The sequence below is a fragment of the Thunnus maccoyii genome, chromosome 12 (genome assembly GCF_910596095.1).
Source record: "Thunnus maccoyii chromosome 12, fThuMac1.1, whole genome shotgun sequence".
NCBI classification, from domain to species: Eukaryota; Metazoa; Chordata; class Actinopteri; order Scombriformes; family Scombridae; genus Thunnus; species Thunnus maccoyii.
Window position 1 is genome coordinate 6056275 of NC_056544.1, and position 18561 is coordinate 6074835.

At 40.5% G+C, this 18561-nt stretch overlaps 2 protein-coding genes across 3 annotated transcripts in view; one reads left to right on the forward strand and one right to left on the reverse strand.

Annotated features, from left to right (window-relative positions):
• Positions 1–4572, reverse strand: part of ctnnd2b (catenin (cadherin-associated protein), delta 2b) — a 178340-nt gene extending 173768 nt beyond the window's left edge. The window contains exon 1 of the mRNA XM_042428429.1: positions 4286–4572. The gene's annotated coding sequence lies outside the window, so the exon portion shown is untranslated. The remainder of the gene's footprint in view (positions 1–4285) is intronic.
• Positions 4573–6855: 2283 nt separating this feature from the next.
• LOC121908199 (cAMP-dependent protein kinase inhibitor alpha-like) lies at positions 6856–18232 on the forward strand. 2 transcript variants are annotated; one of them, XM_042428023.1, is made up of 4 exons: positions 6856–6870; positions 13596–13925; positions 14680–14870; positions 16168–18232. In XM_042428023.1, exons 3-4 carry the CDS (start codon positions 14708–14710, stop codon positions 16239–16241), a joined length of 237 nt encoding a protein of 78 aa, XP_042283957.1. In that variant the 5' UTR covers positions 6856–6870; positions 13596–13925; positions 14680–14707; the 3' UTR covers positions 16242–18232. The 2 variants fall into 2 exon arrangements, with proteins under 2 accessions (XP_042283957.1, XP_042283956.1); XM_042428022.1 differs by lacking the exon at positions 6856–6870 and having other exon boundaries at positions 10885–13925.
• Positions 18233–18561: the final 329 nt, after the last annotated feature.

Sequence of the window (18561 nt, forward strand, 5' to 3'; positions counted from 1 at the left end):
TGATTATTAACACCGTACTGCTTGGGGTATTGATTAACTCAAAAGTTTTTCAATGGATATGACTGCAGTTTAAGCACAGATGAGCTTCCATGTTTGGAGCTCCTATTAGCTGTCACACATCAACACGCTGATTGACACACCTTTTTGTTGATGAAACACAGCTACTAACTGGCTTGCAAACTGATTATGATCCATTTTTGAAGCAATAATTGTAATTGTAATTTTCATAGTTTTTATCACTGAACTGTCTTAATTGCTCGGAACATGGTGACGTTGCTAAAAAAAGAATTTCAAAGTGCAAGAAGCACAAGCAGTCAGATTCTGGTTCAACTTTGACGTACCCTCGTTTGGTAGCTGTGCGCATATAGTTTTCCTGTACAATGACCGATTAATAATAGCAATTCGAGTGCACTCACTTTTAAGACCCTGTATTCATCCCATAAAGTTCAACCTCCAAATAAACTTGCGAGATCGTCAGACTGTTCTTGTTTCTTGCTCAGTCCTTGTGAGCCAAATTAAAGTTGCTGTCAAAATGAGTTTTATTAGTCTAGATCTAGAGATCAGTAGGGGGAAAATATTTAGACTCTGGGTCTATTGCAGAAAGCAGTAATTCATGCCGATCTGTCTCTGTGAGAGGTTATTAAGAGTTTGTCCACATCACATGTATCATCTTAATATAAAAACTTAATGAAGCCTGTTGAGGCTGCAGCAGCCGAGGCGAGTCTTTGGAGAAGGATGATAACACGATCTTAACACTTCTCTGAACCGTGGCAGAGTACATCACTTTTCTGACTTTTCACCACAGATATAACTATAGGGTCACTCCACCATCCACCATGAATCTTTGGCAATTAGGCAGAGAAATGCAGAGGGGGCTGAAGGATGGGGGTGTACTCTATTATACCCCAGAGCAGCAAGTGAGCATACTCTGAAGACTCCAGGCTTCCTCACTGCTCAGTGTGTTACGGGAACGCAGCAGCAACATTTGGGAAAAATAAGCTCTTTGATCAGTTAAATGTTGTGTGACAAGAACACTGGCTGGCAGTTTCACCTATGTGTGTTAAATGTTCAGAGCTCTGCTCTGAGATGTTGCAAATCTAGCTTGTAGCAGTCAGTAAACACAAGCTGTTTGTGTGCACTCTGGCAGACCGAATGAATATTGGAGACAAGGAGTTGAAACTGTGAGAACATGACAACATGAGAACAGAGCTTGCATTAAAACAGTGATAATGTTTTCTATTTTGGATCAAGGGGAAAGTCAGTGGATCCCAAAATCTGACAGATTGCAAAATGTCTTTTTAATTTTTGCTTTCATTGTGAATTACTGAATAGTCTTACCCCTTTATGCCTCTAAAAACTATTGAAATTAAACAATCTGGTAAGGGGACATCACTCTGCTTACAACTCAGACATGCAACCTGTGACAAGGGTTCACACTGGAGTACACATTGCTTCACTTGAAAAGTAAAGTAAATAGTTATGTATTGTGGAAAATCACTCACTGGGTTTCTTGCTGAGAGTTAAATAAGAGGATCGATACCACTCTTATTTCTGTCTAAATATGAACCTGTTGTTACCTTGAGGTTGCCCCGTGACCAGAGGAAACGGCAGGAAGTCACTGCACCCGGCCAAGAAATAGTCCTGCACATAACCCCCCCCCCCCCCCCCCGTAAAACTACAAATTGTCTTTTTTTCACTTCGGTTTCTTTACAAATCAAACAAACAAGATAAAATGTGTTAATTAGTGATCTATAGAAGTGCTGGCCGTCAGATTTTCTTACCTTTAGACTGAGCCAGGCTCACTGTTTCCCCGTTTCCAGTCCTTGTGCTATGCTAAGCTAACCAGCTGTTGGCTGTATGAATGTTGTATCGATCTACTCATCTAACTCTCGGCAAGAAAATGGATAAATGTAATGTCAAACTATTCCTATTTCACAAGTCAAAAAGGTTGGGAATGGTAAAACAACTGCTTTAAAACACAACTACATCATATGAAGACTAAATCACTATAATATTTGACACCTGCCTTGTCTAGTTTTGATTGGTTCTTGAGTTAAATAGGAGTTGTGGGACTCTTATTAGTCCAGTAGCAGGTTGCATAGTCCACCCACCAGATACAGAGGTAAAAAGGAAGAGGTTCGCATAGGAACATATAATGGTCACTTATGGATTAGGGCTGCAGAATATTGGAAAAAACTGACGTTGCAATATCTGCGATATATATTGTGATGATGGGGGAGCTGAGCAAAACTCAGGAGAGACTCAGCATCCAGACATTTCTCTGTTCTTTGTTGAGGAGTGGCTGAGATTATCACTAAAATGAAAATAACTGGTCCAACTTAAAGGTCAGTCCACCTTAAGTGAGCCTGGTCAAGTTCCAATGGGCACCAGGTATAGCTCATTTATGCTCCGTCACAAGAGGCAAACTTCGCTCGCTAACTTCAGGGCTAACCCCCTTCACTTTAATCAGCAGGTGGCAAGCAAAACAGGGGAACTTGGCTTGGGTCTTGAGGAGTTGTAGCATTTATTCACTGACAAATAGCCTAAACTGTACACACACTGCACTGCTACGTTCACAGCCGTATAGGTATAGGTATAGGTAACCATATAGGTTAACATTAGGGCACAGACCAACCCATGACAGTGACTGTAACTTTAAACCAGCACAAGGACGAGGTGCCACTGATAACGGGAATACACACGCTCAAAAGCCGCCTCACGTAACTGACCGCCTGCCTTTAGCACCCAGCCAACATTAACTGTGACAGTAGCCGCATTGCATGCATGTTAACAGGCAGGTAATATGCAGACTCTGCATGCAAAGCGATCAGTTCTCTATATGCTCTGGTGAAGAACCAAAACAGGCGGCGCTTATTTTCCGGTTGTGGTAGGTGACAAGTGGGGCCTGCTTTGGTTATTTGATAAATTGATGACGTGCACCCCTTCATCAGAGCACATCAAAAGTAGCAGAATGACTTGATGTCAAGTAATTTGCCTTACTTGACATCACACGTCCTGAAATCTGACAATTGCACATGCACACATCACGATGTTGATGCTGAAACAACATATCGTGCAGCCCTACTATGGATGATCATCTCATCTATACACTGCCACATCCACTGATCCTTGTAATGTTTTTCACCAAAGTGGGAATAATCTGCTACTACACACTATTCATGCACAAAGATGGTCAATATGAAACAAGCAGCCTGTTGATAATCAACTTAATAAAGACATTTCACTGTGAGACATTATCTGTTCTGCCGGCCTTATCAGAAGCCTCCTCATGGCTGCCCCCAACCCCCCAATGTCCATCACATTAAACTTCTTATTAGACTGGGTAGCTCCTCCATCTTGGGAGTGATCTGTGATCACAGCCCCTAAGAGAAAACATAGGAATGAACTTTGAAAATGAGGCATCATAAACTGCCATGCAACCAAAGAGTGAGTGGAGATAAGTCTATATGAGGGCTGATTCAGTAGGCAAGAACAGGCCCCGATTTCTGCCAGGTCACAGAGCAGAAATGCACAGAAAATTAACATGAGCAAACATTATAATGCTTTCTCTTGAAACACAGTCATCTTGGCAATGTCATGAATGAGATTAATGACTGTACAGTGGGGAGGAGAAACAGCCTGAGGTGATGAGAAACACACTGTGGTGTTTTTTTTATTTTGTTTTTTGTTTTTTTGTGAAAATCATGGAGCATTTGAAGCAGGCAGGCAGGCCCGGATGGAGCACACAGGCAGCAAGGTGCTCTTCATCCGTTCACATGCCTGATGTCTGAGGGAAACAAACATTTTGACTGTCCAAGCATCGCCCTGCAAAGGCAACACAAAGACGGTGCAGCCGGTCACGATGAGCCGCTGTCACCCATGATAATCTTGCGAATATCGCTCAAATTTAGGTCAATCTGAAAGTAATACCGTTTTCGCATCAGCCACCCTCTCCTCCGACCCCCACACACCCGGCCCCGGATGGATGGCGAGTCTAGCTGAGATGGGGGTTTCCATTTTCAGTCCGCGATCAATGCAAGCACACCACATCCCTTTAGCGCACCATAATAAAAAACACAACCCACACCACGCCTCTGGATGAACTGACATAATATAGCTACAACATCTGGCAGAGACACAAAACACTACGAACAAAAATACAAACAGCCAGCCATATTCCCAGCAGGCTGTCAAATTCTACCATTTTTCTTCTCAAGCATTTGCACAGATGGGAGGTGTGAGAGGAGCGGAATGGGGAAACTGGAATGACATTGCGCCTGCTTACTGTAAAATAAATTCCCTCGGGGGATGGAGAGCCTCTTTTTCCCTCTCGACTCCCCTCCTTTCCGGCGTGCGAATTTCCCGAAATTCAGACCATGCAAAACAGGTAGTCAGTCATTCCACCCTCCGAAGTATTTGGTCCAGCGCGGTGTGTGAAAGGAGAAGGCTGCCAGCATCCGAGAGCGGAGAGCCAGCTGTGGAGAGGAAATGAGGAAGGAAGGAGCGGCCGGGCCGGAGCACTGCGCACAGGAGAGGAGGCAGGAGGAGCGGCAGAGGTGCGCTCTCTCTCTCTCTCTCTCTCTCTCTCTCTCTCTCTCTCTCTCTCTCTCTCTCTCTCTCTCTTTCTCTCTCTCCCCTAGTTCACAATACAACATCCCCCCATCTCTGCCAGACAGACTGACAGACAGCTTGGGTACCAGCGTCAGCAGCGACACCCACCGGTGATGAGAGGGACTACTGTATGGGGGGTGATTCATGCCACAGTGAAGCAGCAGCTGGAAGAGGGACCCACTGTCAGTCACTGTGGCAGATATGTGTTATTGCAGGTGCATCAGGATATGATTCAGCTTAAAAATGTGTAAGCTAACACTAAAGTGTGACTGAAATTACTGTTAGTTCACTCTTTTGTGGTGGAATGGGGTCATTTTTGGGGTAGGGGAGGCCGTGGCTCAGGAGGTAGAGAGGGTCGTCCACTAATCAGAAGAGCGGTGTTTCAATTCCCAGCTGCTCCAGTCCATGTGTCAAAGCTTTCTGGGGCAATATACTGAACCCCATCGATGTGTAAGTGTGTGTTTGAATGGGTGAGCATAGAAACACTGTGGGTTACTTTGGATAGGAAGTGCTTTATTGCTCTTATTGTGTGTGAATGTTAGCTTGCATTGTAAAGTGCTTTGAGTGGATGATAAGACTAGAAAAGCACTATATAAATGTAGTCCATTTACCATTTTTGCAGTCACAAATCACATAAATCAATCAGTGTTCCTTTAGCCTTCAAGCACCAGAGTGAGTAGGCCAGTGTTGGTTGACAGCTGAGGCAGCAGGGGTGTTACACTAAAATCTGTGACCCACCAGATTCTTTGACCCAAATAGGAATTTTCAACCATGTTGACACAGTAAATGTTTTTATTCACATACTTTATTTTGGTAGGTGTTGCCAAAAATGGTTCCCCTAATAGCAGTTACATAGGGTCATAAATTTTGATAGCAGTTCACCAAAAATGTGAACATATGTTAATTAAAGTAAGGGTCACACATTGTGATAGCTCTGATAGCACAAACAGTGGTTTGCAGGTCTGTCTGCACAACACCTCACCTGAGAATATTTGGATACCAATTTGGTCTTTTTCATGTAGTTATCCCCTAATGGAGTTATTATTATAACAAAGGTTCAGGAACAAGACCACGCCCCTCTCTGTCACTAAATTCAATCACCTGTGCCTCACTAATTCAATCATCCGTGCATACCTATATAAGCGTGTCTAAGCCCTTTCTCTCCTGTTCGTCTCAGTTCTCACGCAACCTACAATACGCTTGCATCCACGTTCCTCGGTAACATACCGCTCATGACTAGATCCAGCAGTACCAACGCTCCAGCAGCTCTTTCTTTTACGTTTCTTCCCTCAGCCACCTCTGGTCCTGCTGTTACCACAGCAACAGTTGCACCGAGCCACGGTGCTCCCTCTGATGGACCCACTCAATTTCCTACTGTTCTATCCCTGTTCCCCTCCCTTCCCCAATAGCCAAATGTTTTTTCTGTGTCTTCAGCACCCCCTGTCGCCGATCCCCTCACTCCAGCCGTCGTTAACACTGTGCCCGTGAGCACTTTCACTCTGGCCTCCGCCACTCCGCCCGTCCACAGCCTACAAAGCCAGGCTTTCCAGTTCTGCACAGCCTCCAGTTCCATCACCGCTCCAGCCGACCACTCGCTTGCGGGTTCCCTACCCAGTGCCCCCCAGACTGGCACACCGATGATTCCAGCCTGCCGCCACTACGATGCAGCAACAGACTGCTTCAGCCCTAGCTAGGGCCAGGTCGTATTTCCCCACATGCCTGCTCCCTACGTCTTAATTGCCTTGTGTTTTTGTTTCATCCCCGCATCTATGAGCCGCACATCTTACAACTTCACACGCATCCCTTCATCCTTCACCCCACGACCTTCATCCCTTCATCCCTCGCCCCTCGACTCTCAACCTTCATCCCTTCATCCCTCGCCCCTCGACTCTCGACCTTCATCCCTTCATCCCTCACCCTTCGACCCTCATCCCTTCATCCCTCATCCCTCATCCCTCGACCCCTATCCAGCCCACAATACACTATCCTCATCCAATCCTGAACCCTCTCGACAATCCAAATAAATCTACTTTTATACCGTTCAAATGGCATGGTCTTTGTTAGTGAATTGTCACAGAATCAAATGGGTCGCAGATTTTGGTACATTGAAATCACAGCTATCATATTTTAGTGGATCCCATAAATTGGTGTAACGGTCACTGAGGTACAATGTTAACAAACTTGCGCAGGTAACAGTATCCTTTTGTAAGCTATATGGACCATACCATATCACATCTAAACTGGCCAATCTTGACAATTGTAGGTAAGTGTTTAAGATGTAATGTGCTACTGTTTATTATTGAATTAGCAATCTTGCTATGGCTATAAATGGAAAGACAGAACATGTGCCCTTGTTTGTTGATAATAAGATTGGAAGCTAATGGTTGTTCAAAGTCCCTGGCTCTTATTGTGCGGTATGGTAAGCTGCTGTCTGGCTGTTAATCAGTGACATTGTCAGTCTATGATGGAGAGAATGGTGATGTTACTGCTTTATGCTAATACAGTTTAAAATGAAATGGTTGGATTGGCAAAATGCAGAGGAGTACTCTGTTCACAGAGAGAGAATCAGCTGTTGAATTTAAGAGAACTGGATATTGTGTTTCTGAGATGATGCCCCTTTCATTCTGCACACTTGGCCTTCAGTATATGCATGAAAAGTTTTTTTTCTGGCTTCCATGTTTTTGGGGAAAGGTTGAATCTCCACAGTGTTCTCTGCTTCCACAGTGTTTCTTTCATTTCGCTGTTATCGTGCAATGTTTCGCTCAATCAGATCTTCTTCAGGCAAAAATAGTATTAACAAACATCACATTATGTCTCAAAATAATAGCAATCTACAACAGGTGACTGAACTGGAAAGACACTGGCAAGTCAACCATATATGTGTATGCAGAGAAAATAAAATTGATCATCAGTCACATGTTTCAACAAGTTGAATGCAAAACAGTACATTTACCTATCTAATATGTACGTAGTATGAGTAGTTTCCTTCTGAAATGTAGTGTAGAAGCATACAGCAAAGTGGAAATACTCATGTAAAGTATAGGGACCTCAAACTTCAACAAAATTACATACTTCCCACCACTGAGGGTAAACAATCATGTGCTATATGATTTTCAGCTTTTGAAATAGTCATCTGTGTTATTTTTATGTTAAAAGAAAAGTAAATGTGTGGTGTACTACAGTGTATCATTTATTAAACCCTTCTTCTACAACAGTAAGCAAATGTGCATTGTTTCCAAAATTAATTAGAAACAACTCCAATTTTCCTTCCTCCTTGACATATTCCAACCCACTCTGTGCCACTAAACCAACCCCTTTATAAAATTGGCTAGAAAAGAGTATAGATGCACATGCCAAATCAGGACAAAGACTTCACTAGAGGGAGTTCGAACACAAAATGAGACTGAAAAAGTTTGTATCCCAGTTGAACTGAGCTCTGTATATCCTCTGACTCTTTTCTATCTCTGGCTCTATCTATATTTGTCTCTCTTTCTGTCTCTCTCTCCTTCTTTCAGTTCCTCTTTGTCTAACATTTCTTTGTTCAGTCAACTGTAAGCCATTTCCAAATGCCACAGTCAATGGCATCAATGGCAAACTAAATCTTGCACACATTGTTCTCCCATGCAGTGTTTGCTTCATTGCACAAGATATTGCTTTGGAGGTTCTGATTATACACATATCACAGCCAAAATGTCAGACTTTAATGCTGTAGAGGAAGCATGTTGATATCATTACTTAAAAATATAAGCATATGCGTGTAAATATGGTGTGTTTGGAGGTATTTTATGATGCAACAATGCACATTTTCAGGCCCTCTATCAGTATTGTAAATATGAAATGCGTGTTCATGCCCACTATGCTCTCCTACTACTATTCCTTGCAGTACACTCCATTTGAGCTATTCTTATCTGTAGCCTATCCTCTGCTGCTCTAATGACCTGACATCTCCACAGGGATCATTAAAGTTTCATCTGACCTAATCTAAAAATTGAAGTCCCCTTAAGCAAGGCACTTGTCTGCTCCAGTGGAGCCACTCAGTGTCCATCAGTAGGAAATGTGGTTGTACCGAGAGGCTGCTTGCAGGTGTAAGTGTGTGTGTGTGTGTGTGTGTGTGTCTATGAAGCACGATGCTGCAGGGAGGAACACATGCTCATTTAAACCTATGTTAACACAAAAGAATACATCAGCCCATGTGTATTGGTTTGAAAGCAGAGGGTGGTAATGAGACAGTGTGGTGATTATGCAGCGGTGGTTATCTGCAGTGCTGTGTCTGGCTTTTTGAAACCAGCAACAAAAACAAACACAGCACCCACCTACAATGCCTGTGCTCGATTATATCATGTGAGAGAGAGAGGCAGAAAGAAAGAGAGAGGAGATACTATAGCTCACTTACATATGCGTCTTTCTGTGAAAGAGAGGATGAGGATTACACTGTTTCATGTAATTCACTTGCAGTTTACACACCGCTTGCATCATCCATTCATCTGTCCATCTATACATGGTGGGAGCCAAGGTAGTGCCGTATTCATATATTTAAAGGACTGTTTTGTTATTTTTAAATGTTTAAATTACAGACATGTTCTCACAAGGGATTAGAAATTTTACTTATGGATCCCACCTACACCTTGTAAGACACAAACTGTATCTGCTTGTCTGCTTTCTTGCTGAGAGTTAGATGAAGTTACTGCCAGCAGCATCTTAGCTTAGCATAAAGACTGGAAACAAGGAGAAACAATTAGCCTGGCTCTGTCTTAAGGTATAATCAGTGTTTATGCTAAGCTAAGCTAATTGGCTGCTAGCTGTAACTTCATATTTACCATACAAACATGAGAGTAGTATTGATCGTCTCATCATAAGCACATGAACACATTTCCCAACTATTCTTTTAGTAAGTGTTCTCATTATCACAATTCTGCCCACATTGTGATCTGACCAATCTGATCTCTACATTCAAATTAGGTAGGCGGAGCTGGTGGTCAACAAACACGGAACAGTCTCAGGACAACAGGGAGAGTGTTGAGGGCCTGCAACCACCTGCAAGATGAGGGTCATGTGACCAGACAGAGGCAGACCAAGGCAGTGGTTGGCTAGTTTTTGGTAGCCTCGCTAGCTATTTAGGATATTTATACTGTAAGAGAGTAAGCAGTGGGGAAGTACACAATACAAACAATTAGTAGAACTCAACAGCAAAGGGAACAAAAACTCAGAGTGAACCTTCAGATGTGGTATGGCCAGTCAGATTGATTGTGTTTGTCTAGAAACTGTCAATCAATGTGAGAGTAACAGCCATAGATATATTAAAAAAAACTGATTTTATTACAGATTGTCTGTAAGTTCTTATCCAATCCATTTCACCTGATTTGTCACTGGTTTATCCCTTTTATAATAATACCATTTTTGGAGACTCCACTTGGACAAGTTCAGTTACTGTACTTTAATGGGTGCTGACATATGACTTGCTAAAATTTTTGTTCTTATTTTTTTCACAGATTGAGTGTGAACATATGAATGTAAAATAAGCAGGTTTTATGTTATCTTTCTATCTTTTGTTTTTCTCTAAATCTGTGATTACAACTCTTAACATCCTTTTTTTTTCAGGCAAACTCCTTGTCTTTATCATAATTTTATGGGTGTTTAGTGAACTTTGACAGGTGGCCTTTTTTCACAATCTTTTAATTTCCTCTCCTGCTGTTACTCTGAAAAGCAGCAGTCCTGTAACTCCATCTCCCCATGGTATAATAAAGTCAGCATATTCTGTGGGTAATATAGGGTGACAGGAGGATGTATTCTATATTGTACAGTGATGGGGTATAAATATATAAATGTGGTGATCTTCTGTAATAGCCCTTCTTACCAATTTAAAGTCAGATTTATTTTTTCTAAGAAGTGGCCAGATATATTTCATTTTGACCAGTTACCTTTTCACTGGGTTATATTTAATAGGTTCAAGATTCACAGTAAAATAATATGTGCTATAATCACAGAGTCTACAGCCATGCTAGCGCTTCATAGTACTTTTTCCATGTACACAGGTCAGTCCACTAGCCACACTGTGCCTAGCTGTGCTGTAATAACATGCATTTCCATTACAGCCTCACAGCAGGGGAAGCTGTGCCCAGCCTGCTTGTGGGTCTTCATGGCATGGCTCAGCACAACCACCTCCAGTAACAGAAACAACCTATATGAAGCTCTACTTATGCACATACTGCTTTGAGCTAAATGCTAAACAGTGCAAACAACATGCTGATGTTATGAAGGAACAGTATAATATTTAACATGTTCACCACCTTAGTTTAACATGTTAGCATGTTAGCAATTGCTAATTAACATGAAACACAAAGTACAGCTAAAGCTGATTTGAATGTCATGAGTTTTGCAGTTTTTGGGTCATGATCATAAACCAAAGTATTGGATGAAAAAAATGAGCTGATGAGGGCATTAGATTAAAAGTCAGGGATCACCAAAGTGACTACAATTCATCCTGTGGAGCATGAATATATCAAATTTTTGAACCTCATGTTGGCACTAGAGGAAAAGTTGGGAGATCAAAGTCTGTATGATGCATCCTCTGGGAACCATGAATGTCTGTATAAAACTTTGCATCATGCCGGTAGCATGGCTAAAAAAGTACTGTTGTCTGGCTGAATTAAAAGTTAATAGTCAGATTAATACTGAGATTATTTCTTATCTCCAGTGGACTTCCACCTCTGATAAATTCTCATGTAGACTCCAGTCTGCTCAGGTTACAGCTAACTACATTTCTATGCAGAATAAAACATGACACTGCCCTCACTGAGGTGTGAATCACGTCCTTTTCTGTAGAAGCAGCTTGTAAAGATATTCCTCCTTCTGAAGGTTAACCTTCATCAAAAAATCAAAGAGAGAGGAAGGAGCTCTAGAGTCTTTGTCAACTGGAGAATGAAAACTTGAATGTTTATTGAAGATACTGCAGGTTCTATTGATCCACTCCAGATCGCCAGAAACCATACATCCATTTGATCAGATGTACTTTACTGCAAGCATAAGAATTTCCTTAAACCAGTGAATCCACACAGGTGCTTATCTTTGATGTCACATGATCTTCTAGTTTCTCCTGAAAAAGAGCATTTTTTTCCCTTGAAATCATGTTTTTTGATATCTGACCAAAATCTGATTAGATTTTCCTCAATTCACAGGAGAACAAGTATTCCTTTCAGTTAAAACATTAAAAATGAACAAGAAAAAACCTATAACAGAGTTTATGAGATTTCATCTTGGTGCAGGTTACATTAACAAAGATCAATTTTGAATGTGCCCTACTCAAAAATGTTCAAAAAAGGCTGCAAACATGGCAGAGTATACCACAGACACTTCAAAAGAAGAGAGAAAAGAACACTTAATGTTTTTTTTATGGACCAATAATCACTGGCAGTCTGCTGACTGTGTGGAGCAAAAGACACTAGTAAAACAGACAAGGTGCTACTGGAAAAAGCTACTAAAGGAGGATTACAGAGAGGCAAAGCAGCCGTGTCTTTGTGGATCCTGTCACCAGCACAGATCTAACAGTTAAATAGCACCACATGGCTTCTGAAGCTGGCATGAATGATCTGATCTCAATTCTTTTCCATTAATCAGATTCCTTTTCAAACTTCCCTATTGTGTCCTGCTGAAACCCTGCGCCACAAGCACAAAGACAGGAAGGTGTTTCCACAGCAACACAGTCAAGATGCTCATACTGGTCACTGTTAGTGCTGGAGTCATGGGTGTTTAAAGGTCAATATATATAAAACACTTTTTGTTTATCGCTACAATATATTGCTCCTTTTATTCTTTTATTCAGATTCTTTTTTTCGAATACAGATGGAGCTAAAATGATGTGCGACTTGTTGAAGTGAGACACAGTGAGATGGTTTCAGAAGCTGTACCAAACGCTCACGCTTTACACTAAATGTACTTTTATAATCTTATAGCCAAAAGATATTTGTTGACTGAGCCTGCATAACAGTGAATTCATCTAAGCTGGTTTTCAGATTGAGTCATTTTGCTTTAGCTGTATTCATTCATGCTGACAACAGTTCCATCGTGTGGTTTGTAAAGGTATTGCAAAGCATTATCTCCTTGTATTATCTTGTTTTTATCTTGTGTCCAATCTAATTTCAAGTTATCATAGAGGAGCAAATCTGTCACAGACATCATCTCTTCTTATGTAATCATTCAATTGAATTTTTTTTTTGTTTGTTTCTTTTAGAGATGTCGAAACAAAATGTGTTCAAAATGTTTTCCTCTTCTAATTATAGGACCCAGACATTAAAAAATTGTTTGATAGCAGTTGTTTGATGAAAGCTTTCAAGAAAGACTGTATAATAGCCTATAAAGTTGAGTTACTCTGTCTATATATTGTATATAAAAGTGGATTAACTCTATACTCTTAAATCAAATGTGAGTTTTATTTAAGATGTTTTACCGTCCACGACATCAGTAAATAGTAATTCAGTAGCTGCAATGTGAATAAAAACCTGCTCATTGAGTCATAAAACTGTACACATTGACTGAAATGAATGTACTTACTTAATGTTCGTGTTGCCTTCAAGTGCTGCAGGAGATGTAGCGAATAAGGAGGTGAGTGCAAATTAATGATCTAATAAAGGAACGTCAGGATCATTATCTGATACCGATTAGCTCTTTTGTTTTTATTTTTTTACTTTTCAACATCATTGTACTGTGCTTATTTTCGTTTGTTCCTTCACTATATGTCCCGTTTACGTTTTTAATTATGTTTCTTTTTTCATATCTATTTTATCTCGTCTTTATCTTTTGAATCTGTCGTGTAACGTAATTTTATTTCATGATTATTAATGTGAAACACACCATGATGCATTCTGTTCTGGTAGATATTTCCGTCTCCACAGCACAGAAAGTTTTTACGAGGTGACCCTGAAGGCAGCATGCCTCGGTGCTGCTCCGGGCTCTCTCTTCTCATCCTTTTGTGTCTGTTGTCCAATCAGCGCTCAGGTGCGGTTTGCTGGCCTGTTCATTGGTCGCGGAGGAGGAAGATGCGACGGCGGAGATGATGGAGAATAGACGGAGGACTTTCCAAACCATCGTATTAATCTGATTAATATACCAATATTAGCTTATGTCCACGCGTACTATTAGTATAAACGCTTGAATTATTTCCTACTGGAGGCTACTCGACGCTGGCGTGTTTTGGAGGTGTTTGGTTTGTGTTTGTGGATGTTTGCTGTGATGTCGGGCCCGTCGCGCTGCTCTGCAGGTGAAGTCACTCCCTGAAGATGTAGCTTCGGGTTACAGCAGTGGAAGAGCTGTCACTGCAGGTGAGAGGACACTGAAATGGGACTCACACACAATAAAATTGTATCATGAGTTAATATGGGAGGGTCAATTGGACTCGTGGACCCGGTTTTTATACCTGATACTTGACTTGTGGGCCTAAATAATGGACGGGCTGCGTTGTTTAGCATGTGATGCTTCAGACCGTAAAGCTGTGAAAATTAATGTAAAGCAGAACTGCTCTACCTCTTATATAATGCAAGGTGGTACATATGTTTTTCTTAGTGTGTTTTTACTATATTATATTACTATATATCTTTACTACATTGTGCCTTACTATACTGTGCCTATTTTTATCCATGCATGTTCCTATGTGTCACAATGTGTAATGACAATAAAATTGAATTGAATTGAACTGTTCAGAAGCATGAGCCATATTAGTGTGGTTCAGTGTATGTAATAAAGCATAGTGGGTTAAAAATGACATGAATTATCATTTATTGCATTATATTTACCAAGTTCACCACTTCAGTTTAGCATGTTAGCATGCTAACATTTGCTAGTTAACCTTAAAGTACTGCTGAGGCTAATTAGGAGTGTTTTATTAGTATTTGTAGAGTAACCTGTATCACAGTAAATATGTACAGTGTCATGGGAAGTTATGTGATGGCTTTTTCAAGCAACTTTGCCCAACTTTAAATAAATGCTTTTTGGAGAATGTTAAATTACAGATGTATTTACACACTCTGGTACGTAGAGGCGTATATTTGGATAAAGTTATCGCTGCTTTTCTTGCAGGTGTTGCTGTGTGAATGATGCACGAGCGATGTCTGATGTTGAGGCCACGTACGCAGATTTCATCGCCTCTGGCAGGACGGGCAGGAGGAATGCCCTGCATGACATCCTGCAGAGCCCCACCGACCCTGAGGGGCGAGAGCTGCCCCTTACCCTGTCTCTGTCCCAGCTGCACATCAACGCAGGAGGGGGAGGTAAACTGCTGCATTAGTACTTTGTTTTGGACCAACTTTGTGTATTCATGTATGAAAGTATATGTATATACAATGGGTTTGACTGCAAAAGTAAAGTCATTTACTTCCTCAGTGTAAACTTAAAGATCTGGCAAGATTTTGTTGCCAATAAAGCAAGATCACTGAGACCAATGGACTGTCCGTTAAAAACATGACAAGTGGACTTAATCAAGGAAAAAGTAATTTAGTGCTTTTTTCATCATTTTGATTTTAATAATAGTAGAGCTGCAATGATTAGTTGATCAATCAATTAGTCGACTAAAAGATAATTAATAGGCAACTATTTTGATAATCGGTTAATTGTTTCAGGCATTTTTCAAGCAAAAATGTCTCTCAAATGTGAGGATTTTTTACTTTTCTATGATTTATATCATTACAAATTGAATTCCTTTGAGTTTAGGACTATTTGTCAGATAGTTACCTTGGACCGCTGGAAACTGGAATGGTCGTTTATGACTACTTTTTGATACTTCAGATACTAAACAATATTTAATATATTGAGGGAATAATCTGCATGATCTATTAAAAGATAATAGAATAAGATAAAGTCCATAATTATTTTTTTGTTAAAAGCACTACTGTGAACCAAACTGTGCTGTAGCAGTGCAAAACACGTTGTCCTTCATCCTTATATTTAATTACAGACTGTAGTAGAATAAGGATAATGTTCTTGAAATGAATTTTAAGATTATATTTTTTATTTTGCCTTTATCTTTTATCTTGCACAGTCACTTGCAAGTGTACTGAGTCTGTCTGTGTGTGGGCATTAGGTGAAGTTTGGGGTCGGTGTACTTTGGCGAAAATTCTCTCACACGAATAGCTTACATTACACTATATTCTAACACTCTTTCTTTGGCTGGTTGCAAACAGACCCTGTTCTTTGTATCTAGCTATGAAATAAAGGCTTGTTATTGTTGAAATGAAGATGCTTGATAGTGTATTCTCCTAAATCAGAATATAAAAAATATGACTTAATGTTTAATTTTTAGGCCTGTGCAGAAAAGTGAATTGGTATCGTGTAAAAATAAAACAAAAAAACACAGTTTTGACAGAATTTTTTTTTTATTAATGGTCAACAGTCAGACACCCGAACGACAACCGACTTGCAATGTGTGTAAGACAACATTAGATTTGACTTGGACTCTAAAAAGCCTCAAACATACAAAAACACTTTTTTGGCCCTTAAATATTTATGTCCTGTAAATAAAAAGTTCTCGCCAGCTCATTTTTTCCCCTTGTTTTCTCCTCTTGCTTGCAGATGGAGACGACACTGAGGACAGCCAGAGCTCGTCGTCCTCGGCTCAGAGGGAGTCGGAGCAGAGGAACAGCTAACCAGCCGCGCGTTCCCGCCAGTGGACAGGGTGTTGTCGGAATGATCCCTGCCGCCATTGTGATGCAGCCATTTCTTCAAAGCGGGCAGGTAGCTGGAGGGTAGCTGGTCTTATCGATACCCTTGCAACACTACCACTGCTGAGGTGCCTATTAGTAAGGCACTGACCACCTAAAATCCAATGGCGCTGTGCTGTTATGTGATCACCCAGCGCTCTCGTGGCTCTGCTGTGCACTAGAATGACAGACTGTTTGCAGGGGTGTATTTCAGATTCGGAGTGAATGGACAGACAGTCGTTCTTGTAAACCTGCTTTTTCTTTCAGTCTTCGTTACTAAACACACAGGCTGGATGATTGGAATAAAAAGAGAAAACAGACAGAAATCCTGTGTGAGTTTTGTAGTTGTGCAAGCAATTTGTAAGACCATTGAGACGTGCTAATGTAATGGGTCACAGTGGGAGTCGTATGTGTGTAGAGGTAGTGATGCTGATAGAGATCCTATTGCCAGTTAATGGCTTGTGCTTCCTTTAAATTGACAATACTGCGGGGTGAATTGGACTACTCAGCTGTAGTAAACACCATGAACAAAAACACCTGTCTATCTGTGTAAAGGTGTGCTCACTGATTCTGCTCAAGTGTTTATACTGTAGAGAGCAGCAGATTGTAGCAGAGCACTGGGATGGTGATGTGATAGTGTTCTGTTGACACCAACAATACAAACACATTTACAGTGAGAATGGGTGACACATTTCAGTGGTTGTAGGGTGGAAAACAGAAATGATGATGGTGTACGGTTTTTTTTTAACTTTTCTAATGATGCCATTATAATCACAACCTTAAATGACTAGTTTAACATTTGGGGAAATTTGCTTATTCACTGTCATGTCGAGGGTCACGTGAGAAAGTTGATATTTCTGTCACAGCAGCTAGTTAGCTTAGCTTAGCATAAAGAGTGGAAACAGGGGGAAACAGCTAGCATGGCTCTGTGTAAAGATAACAAAATCTGCCTAGCAGCACCTTTAAAGTTCACTATTTATCATGTTACATCTTGTTTGTTTAAAACCAAAGTATAAAAAAGAACAATTAATTCCATGAAGTAACTGGTACAACCAAGAAATAGTTCAACAAATAACCCCCCATCAGTTTTCAAATTGTCGTTCTTACCCGCTTCTGTTTCTGTACGAATTAAACGTATGAGATATGAATTAAACAACAAGATAAATGTGTAAATTAGTGAGATTTATAGATGCTGGTAGGAGGATGTTTTTACCTTTAGAAAGATCCAGGCTAGCTGTCCCATTTCCACCCTGTTTCCAGTCTTTATGCTAAGCTAAGCTAACTGGATTCTAGCTCCAGCTGTATATTCACTGTACAGATATGACAGCAGTATCAATCTTCTTATCTAACTTTCTGTAAGAAAGAGATCAAGTATATTTCCCAAAATGGTCGAACTGTTCCTTTCATGTAGATATGCAATACTGAGTGGAGCTTCCAGTAACTGTATCATGTTTGTGTGAAAGTTTCTATCTCTATCTGACATTGAAGCAAAACTACGTCCCTGCTACTTTGTGTGATAATGGATACATCTCATAATTGTCATCAGTAAAAGACCGTCATGCATGCACTTTTAAAACTGTGTAAAATTTAAAATGTTGTAATTTTTCTCCCCAGTTTTACAAAGTATAATCTTACTGTAACACTGCAGCTTGACTGTGTCTCATTCTTGTTCACGTGGACTATAAGAAGGCAAATATAACTCTTCTTTTATAACACTCACTTGATCAGGTTTCCAAGATGTAAACTGCCATGTGACTGTAGTGACTCACACCCGCTTGGACAACACTGTGTAAACCCAGCTGTTCATAATTCAGCATGTAGGAATATGGCAGGTGCATGATTTTGCTAAGTGTGTAGCTGTTTTGTCTGACTGTCTTATGAACATATTTTCTACTCCTCGTGTCAATCAAAGCAAAATAAAGAAGTGATGAGAGGGAGATCGTCCTGTGTTGTACTTCTGCAATTTCATCAACAGGTGTCACTGTGGGAGAATTTATTAAACTTCACACTAAAACGTGTTTAACACATTTGCCACTTAATGAATCTATTTTGATAAAAAAAAATATATTTGTATATGTGTAGGGAAATGTATTAACACACTATAATGTTTGCATACTGGCAGAATTTCTTGAAGATACTCTGTTGATTTATGGTTTTAAGACATTGTAAAACTGTGCTGTTAGTATTTCCTCATATAAAGAACTAAAAGACCATCTGTCCGCTACGCCCTGGTGTGTGTGTGTGTGTGTGTGTGTGTGTGTGTGTG

Coding starts and splice junctions, on each gene's coding strand:
- LOC121908199 (XM_042428023.1), top strand. CDS start 14,708: ATGTCTGATGTTGAGGCCACGTACGCAGATTTCATCGCCTCTGGCAGG. Junction 14,871..16,167: donor CATCAACGCAGGAGGGGGAG/GTAAACTGCTGC, acceptor TCTTGCTTGCAG/ATGGAGACGACACTGAGGAC.